At 41.5% G+C, this 9,498-nt stretch overlaps 1 protein-coding gene across 1 annotated transcript in view; it reads right to left on the bottom strand.

Moving 5' to 3' along the window:
• ncanb (neurocan b) overlaps positions 1-9,498 on the bottom strand; it is a 93,004-nt gene that overhangs the window by 45,699 nt on the left and 37,807 nt on the right. Inside the window, exon 9 of the mRNA XM_035652735.1 lies at positions 511-627. Coding sequence (XP_035508628.1) covers positions 511-627 — 117 coding nt within the window. The remainder of the gene's footprint in view (positions 1-510; positions 628-9,498) is intronic.

Below are 9,498 nucleotides of genomic sequence, written 5' to 3'. Positions count from 1 at the left end.
ACACACACAGACACAGACACACATTTTCTGACAGCCACATTCTTGCATCACACAGCTGAGTGGAACGATGAGCTGTATCCTACTCCTGGGGCAGAAGGTGAAAACACACTTACACATAAATACACACACACACACAGTTGAGTACATATAGCACACATTCAGAAACATTTGTCACAACTGGCTGACTTGCAGCATATGGATATTCCCTGTTCACTTGCAGTCAGGGAACTTGATCCAAAACTACTGGACCTGACAGGAAAGCTCATCTTGGCTTTGAGTGCACTAAGACTGGATCCAGAGTCCTACTAACAAATAAAGAAACAAAACCCACACAGGAAAACTTGCTGGTGCTTTCCTCCTGAATTCATTTCACAGTAGAATACATCTGGTATATGCTATCACAACATATGCCTGCCTCTCTTTCCCTTATGCCACAGTGACACGGCAATCTGTCTGCAGCTGCTGACCTCTGAGGTTTCCCCACTCAGCCCTGACCTGGCAGTGACTCACCGATCTCGCAGCTCTCTCCAGAGAAGCCCTGAGGACAGTAGCAGCTATAGCCGTCACCTTCCTGCAAGCAGCTCCCTCCGTGGAGACAGGGGTTGGTCTGGCATGGGTTATTCTCCACTGTAAAGACAGATAGATTGGGAGTGGGAGAGGGGAGGGTGTTACATATGAATTCATAATTTATGTTACAGAGAAAAAGCATTATGAAAGTGCTTTGAATGTTGACAAACTACGGCGGCAGTGACCCAGCATTATGCCCCCCTCATTATCCTTCCTGAGCCCATCCTCTCACTGCTCTGACAGAGATAGAGGAAGAGTATAGTGGGCAGACAGTACGCAGACCCTTCCCTGTCTCTATGACTTTCTGCAAGGTGACGGATTGGCTGTTGTTGCGTCTGTCGTGCCCCTGTTTATCATGACTGATGCTACCCAGGCGAAGGACAATGCGCTGAGTCGACCCCCTCTTGCCGTTCTCCTGCCTCCCATCCCAGGTCCTACTGATGAGCCAAGGTCCTCATAAATTAGCTGATCATCACCCAGTCATGCATACCGGCGCGGGGCACCTATTTTTATGGGATATTACAGAGTTGCAGAGAAAGTAATAAACATATTTTACATCGCTGGGCTATAACTCCATACCCCTTCGTGGGAAATGTTTTGGCGGATGAATGGTGGAGACTGAAGAGATTAAGTCGTAATTATTACTCTTATATTTTAGGATGGGACGGAAGGAGGAGGAGAATTTGACAAGGACGGTTAGAGCACAGAGCAAGCGTTATATTTTTATTCTGTGTGCAAAGAAGGACTGGCTAGATTAACTGTCTTTTTATTATCCAATCCTGATAGGATTGCAGACCCTGACACAATCTGTCAGGCCATCTAATACACTGCATCTTCTCCATAATAACACCCAGCCTCACTTAATGATGTATGAGCAGAGAGATGCTGTGCAGAACTTAGAGTGCAGTTCCCCTGAAAGTCTGGGAATTCTGTCATTTGTGTGTGTATGTGTGCATGTGAAAGAGAGGGTGTGTTTATGCATATGTGTACGTGTGTGTATTTCTAGATGTTCGCCTGACCCTGACTCATTGCAGACTGGTGATATATACAGTAACGTGAGTGTGTGTTCAATTTCCTGTGAAACAGGGAGATAGAGTCCCCCTGCTGCAGAGAGGCTGCTGTTGATACACTGGGCAAGGAACATGATGGAAAGGCTGCCTTTGAAAATGCATAAAAGTGATTCGCTGAATGAGAAAAACCATTAGAGACAGGCTCATTTCTTAAATCAACAGCGGGGAGGAAAAAAACAACATCGTACGTGCCTTGAAAACATACATTGCTTAAAGGTTAACGATGTACTGATGGAGATGGTAAAATCTGAAAGTGTTGAGCAGTGCATGACACATAAAATAAGATAAAAAAACACACAGGATATGGTCAATGTGAGTGCCTGGTTGGATCTAAAAAAGTCAGGTAATGGAGAAGAGAAAATGGAGGAAAGAGGTGATGGGAAAGAGCTGTTTGAGTCATTTTCCATCCATCCATCCACAGGACCAGTTTAATGTAATCATGAGCCATCGGTGAAGTGTATGGAACTATACTTTGCTGGTCAGTTAAACTAAAAGTGCATTCATTATTACATTATTTAACAGTGTAATTCGGTGTGATATAGCTTTACTGTAGCTTGTAGCTTGCTGAAATTAGCAAGTAACAAATCTTAACTGTGTTACCTTATCTACATGGAGTGAGTGAGGAGTAGCTTGTAGCCACAGTCTGATGGTAGCTTCCCCAACCACTGTAACAGTTATGATTAATCATGATGTTATTCAGTTTCCAACAACATAGAAAATACCACATGTGATGTGACTTGTTAATGAGTGTTGTTAAATGAATGGTCAAATGATTTGTTTGCTGTTGCCACATTTCCCATCACATTGCAACATAAGTATGTTCTCCATTCCACCATCGCATCAAGCAAGAGTGGATGAAAGCATGTCACCAACAGTAAGTTCAGTGTGTGGGAAAATGGAGATTATCAGTAAGTACCTCAATCTACTTCCATAGCTGGTGTCCACGGCAACTCTGCAGGTAAATTAGGTGATGTGATGTGAAAAGTTATTTGGACTAGGCACATTTTGTGTGAAATCCAAAATGTCAAAATGATACATTGTTGGAAAAAATGCTTCTCAAAGCAGCTTGTGCATCACTTTTATACAAAAATGCTTACAGGACCTTCACTTTCAAGTGGTCAGTTTCTCTAATCCACTGTGAAATTTAATGTCTTTGTTGAAAGATCAAGGTGACATTTTATGGAGTTGAAATAGTGTGTGTGTGTGTTTCTGCGTGCTACCTGAAATACTTGAAGTATAGGATACAGCATGTCATACTGCAAATTAGGCAGTAGCAGAATCAAGGTTAAAAAGGTAGCTCGCTTAGCTTAGGAAAGTAACATGACTGCTGTCTTTAAACAAAAATAAATTTAATTTTGATTTCGATATCGTATATATATACACATTATAGTTCATTGTAAGGGATTAAGTTAATTTCCTTAAACAAACTAGGTAAAATGGACAAGAAACCTTAAGGAATACCTTATTACACCCATTTTTTCTAGGTTTTATGTAGGTGTTATGACAATATTTTTTCAGGTAAGATAATCAGCCATGTAATTTTCCTTCTGTGACATGTGAAAATATCTGTAGGAGAGGTCTATAAAGCAATAAATATATAATTGAACATGACTAAGAGTCTACAGCCATGCAGTTCTGTGAGGCACATTTTACTTTGGTCATACTCACAATGACAATGTTAGTATGCAGACTGAAATGCTAACAGAGAGTACAGCTGGGGCTGATGGGAATGTCATTAGCTAGTATTTAGTCATTGGTATTTGACAAATTGACCTGACCCAAAATAAACATCAAAGGTCAGTCTGGTCACATCAAAAACAAAAATCCGATATGCTGAGGTAAAGATCAAACTGCCTGAGGCAAGAGTTCAGTGACAAAATACCATTTTATATCTTACGTTTAAGCTGGTGACATCTTAAAATATACCTGCGTGTTCTACAAACCCCTCCTTATGCATTAATCTGTCCCACTAGTACTGCCAAAGATAAGTCTGACATGTAAGTATCTCTGCATGCAGTTTTGGTATTAAATCTGAGCTACACAAATACCTCTCCACTTTGAATCACAGCCCAGGCGGACATGTATCTTCTGCTATGCAAAAAGCAGTGATGCACACAGTGTAACTGACAGCTAAGGACCGGGTCATCAAGTAACCCCAGTGAGGAAGGCTCAGTAGCCAAAAGCTGTACTTCTCACGGCCATTCTCCCAGTCAATCACACCACACAAGGTAATGCTGTACAGTAGTTCTGGCTTGTGTTTTTATCTGCATTAATACTGCACAGGGTTTTTCTTTGCCATCATAAAAAATGAGAGTGACATATCTTAAAAAGTAATTCATAAGCTCCTTAGGATTTAAGTGGATGAAGTCACCAACTGATAGGAAAAAATGGAGCAAAGCTGAGTGCATGATTTTTCGTGCGTGTGGGTACGCATGTGTTAGATGCCTTAGAAACCCTAAAAATTTATTCCTATAGGTCCATTGTACTCCACAAAAGTTCACCAGTTCCAGCAAAACTGCCTTAATGATGAGATTTAAAGGACTTTTCTTCAGCTACCATATACCAGCACTGATAAATGGTGGCAGTGCTGAGCGGTAGCAGAATAGGACATTGATCCAATCTGCAGACAATTAGTAACGACTTATTACACACAAATGAGACTGCGTTCTTCACCATCTGTCCACAAACAGTAGTCTTAGCTGTGACATCACATGTACACTGCACAGAAATGAGACAGCACTTATGGATTGTGCGACTGCAGCAACATCTCAGCCCAAAGAAATCTTCTGCACGAATGGATGAACACGCATGGAATCAGCCATGTAACAGGTAACTTAAAATGCGATGTGACTGGTTCAGCGTTTAAACATTCATTTCTTCAGATGACATTTTGCAGTTTTCATAATTACAGTAGGAAATGTGCGTGTGTGTGTGTGTGTGCATGTGAAACTAAAGATGAATATGCAAGAGGAAAACATTAAAGAGCGAGAGAGACAAACATGAAGGAGAGAGAGACCCTGGTCCATAGGAAAGAGGGAAGGAGAAGATACAAATTAAAATTTAGCATAGAGAAGCAGCACTGTGAGTGAGAGAGATGGACTGAGAATGCGAGAGAGAGAGAGAGAAAATGTCAGCTAGGGAGGGACAGAAAGTCACAGAGGGAGCTATCATACATTTCCTCCTTCTTAATGCTTGCTGCTAGCTTATGATTAATTACACACTGGTCTTAAAATAGGTCGCCTCTTCCATTCCTACTGTGCATCTTTCTTTTTCTGTATGAAAGACAGAAAGAAAAAGAGGAGAAAGAGAGGAAGTCCGAGGGAGAGAGGAGGAAAGAGAAAGACGCTCCAGTTTATGAAAAAGACAGAGATGAAGGCAGATATAACAAAAGGGAGGCATATTAGGACTTACATGGCTTCAGCTTTCAGGTCTGAGCTTTGAAGTCACAGAATAGATAATGCAAAGTCTTCTTCGCTCACACTGAGCAGATAATGCAACATTTCTTCAGTCCTGAGCAGCGTTTCTTGAAATATGTTCCTCTGTGTGACATTTCACTGCTCTATGGGGTCATCTTAAGTTTTTTCTAAGCCTCTCAGGAGAGAGATTATCTTAGCGTTGTGGCATATTTGGGAAGCTACTCCCCGATGTCAACTCATACATACACCCAAGATTTAGAATGGACCATAAAAGAGGATTGCGATACAGGAAATGTCTCGCATCCCATGAAGTCTGAAGCTGAGCGGTTAGCAAATGCAACATAATGGAGGCTTGCAGAAAAGCTTGTGCTGACAGAAACACTGAACTCTGCACGAATAAACGTGTGAAACACACACAGAGCAAAACTGCACACACACGCACTTACATTTACTGTATGTACACCTGCTTATCACCCGCCGCGTTGCTGTGCTTGGACTCGCTGAACCTTGTAATAGCTTTGCTGAGACAGAGATCATGCCTCTGCCTGTTCAAGTGTTCCCCATCTATGAGCGTGATAAGCCATCACCTGGGCCTGGCAAGAGCGGCCCCGTTAAAATTTAATGCTACAGTACATCCCTAAAAGGTACTGAGGCACGCACAACAGTTAGAGCCATATGGATGGCTGCGCTAAACCGCAAAGTACGGGGGCTTAAATGCAGTCGTCTTCATCACATTGATGGCTCATTGAGTCTGTAGTGTGAAATATTCATATTGTCACATGCATAGTGGCTACAGTGAACATGTGTTTTATGCGTTTAGTGATGATACAGAGCAAGAAAAGGCATATATAACACACATTTTGACCACATAATTCAGTAAGTACGATGGGAGGTTGGAAGGAAGTTGTTCCATGAATTATGAAAAAAAGAACCAGCTCATTTAAAACTGGAATTGCCCTTAAAGATGTATAGAAGTAGCAGAGAAAGTAAACAACAGAAAAGTGTTAAAGCAAAAACTGTTCCATTAAGACAATTACACGCATCTTAAACTCCCTGGGAAAGCTAATAATTAGCTGCAATGACCATGGCCAAAGTTAGCTGCTCACTGAGTTATCTGTATGAGTCCAAGTTTCCATCTCTCAGCTCACAGGATGGACAGAGGCAGACAGACTCACAGAAAGGAATATGATCCATGTATCAACGTGTCCCCAGACAGGCAAGTCACTCACTGCAGATGAGCTACAATTACTGCCACGGCAAGTTGAATACACACCGGGGGATATATGAAACCTATTTCTGCTGAAATATAGATAACGCCTCTCTCTAGCACAAAGATGCAGACCCCATTGCAGTTTCAGATTACTTCAAAGTGATTGATTTACAGAGGTGAACTACGTGAGGGCGGAGCGGGAGGGCAAGGAGGTGGGAGAGGAAAGAGGAAGAGAGACAGAGGTTACGTTTACTTGTTGGTGGAGCTGCTCTGGTTTGGTGCTGATGATGTCAGCGCCCCAGCAGTCAGTCTGCAGAGTCCGACAATTTAATGTGCACAGAGGCTGACAGCCTGCAGTGTTACACCGAACTCTTCAGCACTACAGTCTATGAGGTCATACACACAGTGGGGAGGGTCAGTGCCGCCTTGCCTCCCCGAAACCAAGCTTCCGCCTCTCGCTCTTAACCCACTGCACCAACTGTCACTCTAAACCAATGGTGTCCAAGATAAATCCAAAAGGTCACAAAATTAACAAGAGAATAGAGAAGAAGAAAAAACATGGTCTGCTACACAAAATAGTTTTTTGTCTAGTTGTTTTTTTGCTTTATCGAGTGAAATACTGGGTGATTTCAAGACTATTATGTATTACTTAAGTCAACAATTCGAGGTTAGAAGGGAAAGTCACTATTTAATGAGAGGTTACAAGTACATTGCTTTATTTTATTTTTTTTCATTCAACTACAGTATTAATCAGGTATAGAGTTTAATTTATTTAGAGAAACTATTGGTGCCTATTGGCTGTGCCATAACTACAAACTTGCAAGTTCATTGCATGTGACACTGTGCGAGATGGGTCTAATAAAATCATGGTTACAGTCTGTGGCAGACGATTTAAATTCTGCAATGAAAGCCTGGTCAATTGTAGAGTTGCAGCCAGGAAAAAAAGGGCAATTCTGCAAAGTGAGTTTGAGTAAAATATGTCTTAGCTCGAGTTGGTGGACTGGTGTCTAGATTGATATCACCATGTTTAGCCAAAACACTTACAATGTAAGGGGCCATACATTGCATGATATGAATCTTGACATGTGGTTGCAAAGATCACAACTACAGCACTATTAATCCAAGGGGTCACACACAGTATAAAGTCAGCTGTTTTAAAGAATGATAATGTAATACTTTATTGATCCCCCCCAGCACAGGGAGATCAGAGACCCTGGTCAGCTACTGAGCTGGCAGGAAGTCAGTGCTCAAGGACAACTGACAACTCAGATACTTGCTGAATCGAGGCTTGAACCCAGCTCAGCCACTTGAAAAGCTGCCATCCTTTGAGAATGTGTTCATATCTTAGAAGGGAAGGTTGTAGATGGAGCAGGTGTAGCGATGTGATTACTGTACCCAGCCTGAGCAGAGCAGCCTCTGACAAACTAGGATTGATGAGCACTGCAGGGGAGGGAGCAGCTATTTCTGTCTGTCTGACCACATGCGGTGCCCTGTGTCAGCCTGCATATACAGTACACCACCTTTGTGCGTGTGAAAGTGCGTGTCCAGGGGTTGAAAACAACACTGCATGAAGACCGCTAAAACATTCCACATGTAATCCATTACAGCGATGCATTAATTATTACTGAGCATGCTGAAAGTTGCAATCAACACTGGATTACTCAGATGACTAAGACTATCTTGCCAATATATTAACTTGTTCCAAGATATTATTTATTTACATAGTTCTATTATCAATTTTCAGTCCTATGTGTATGGTGTAAGTCAACCCTGCAGGTGTATGTGACATAACAGAGATGTGGAGATGAAGCACTTATCAGTTAGAATATACTAAAAATCTTGAAAAATACAAAAACAAAAATCCACATAGACAATTTTAGAACAGTTTTCCACTTTTAGCTTCACCTCTTTTAAACTGCATAAAATGTTTTCTTCTCTTTGCACAAGCAAACGCATGTGTGCACACACGCACACACACGCACAAACTATGAAAAAGCATGACACTTGCAATTAGCCACAGTGCCAGAAGCCTGAGACAGCAGAAAGCAACCGATGCGCTCTTAGTGAGCACCTCCTGAACTGAGCGTCACACTGAATCAGCCTGGAGAGGACCAGGGAGGAGTAACATGCCAGCAATTTAATACAACCCAATTCAGCGGGACTGCACGGCGAGACTGATGAAGAAATTGAGGGTCTATTGTTACAAGAGCGGCACTTGTGGCGTCTCCATTCGTCCTAAATAAATTGCATTATCTGGGCTGTCAGAGTGGCAGGAAAATAATCCATCCTGGCTTATCATCACAAACACATTCTATCCACCTTGGATTTTTTCCCCCTCTTCTCTTCAATGTGTCTTTACTCTCATTTTCAGGGCTTTGTGAAATTGAATTTGAATCAACCTCATTCTCCTTTTTTAAATTATCCAACAATATTCTATATGTACACCAGACTGAAAGTAGGCACAAAAGAGGATGGTGTAACAGTTACTGTCAGTAATGCATTATGAATTATTCATACTGTGCCTTACATGACTACTGAACAGAACATGTCAAGTGATTCCACAGTGCAATGAACATACATGTGCACATAATTAGTATGCCTTCTAATTACATGAGGCATGTTATTTCAAGTGTATTTCAAGTACAATAACAAATATCATGGTACTGAGTCACAAAGGATTTTTAGCTGCTTTTTATCATTAGCATAGTTTTACCTTCAGAGAATAGTTGTTGTGTGGATCATTGTGTTTCAAAACAAAACCATGCATCACTATGGAAAACAAGCTGCCCAGTGTTTTAATATCTCCACAAATAAATTCAACTTACAAAGGCAAAATCATTTGCTTTTGGCAGTATGCATTTGTGGTGCCGTAAATATTTGTGTCTTATAAGTCTGCAGCTGACAGACAACACTATTACCTATTTGACTTGCACTTTTCTCTTCTCTCCATTTGATGAGCCATTTCCATCATGCCCCACCGTGATTGGCAGAACTGCTTAAAGGGGACGAGACCAATGACTGGCTGAGAAGACAATGATTAATCACCGGACCCTCCCATTTATATTCTACATCTTCCAAACCTCTTGCGCACATTGGGCTGTGTGAATATGAACAAAAATACCAAGTATGCTTGGACACACCTTGACTGACCTTGTAAAAACATGACCTTGCGTGTTGTGCACTTTGTTGTGAATATGACATTACAAAAGAGCCCTAAATCAGAAAGCAAAAGCAG

Source organism: Morone saxatilis, unplaced genomic scaffold (assembly GCF_004916995.1).
Source record: "Morone saxatilis isolate NCDOM2014 unplaced genomic scaffold, NCSU_SB_2.0 Contig12, whole genome shotgun sequence".
NCBI classification, from domain to species: domain Eukaryota; kingdom Metazoa; phylum Chordata; class Actinopteri; family Moronidae; genus Morone; species Morone saxatilis.
Note: the sequence above shows the minus strand (reverse complement) of the source record. Positions and strands in the feature narration are given on the sequence as shown.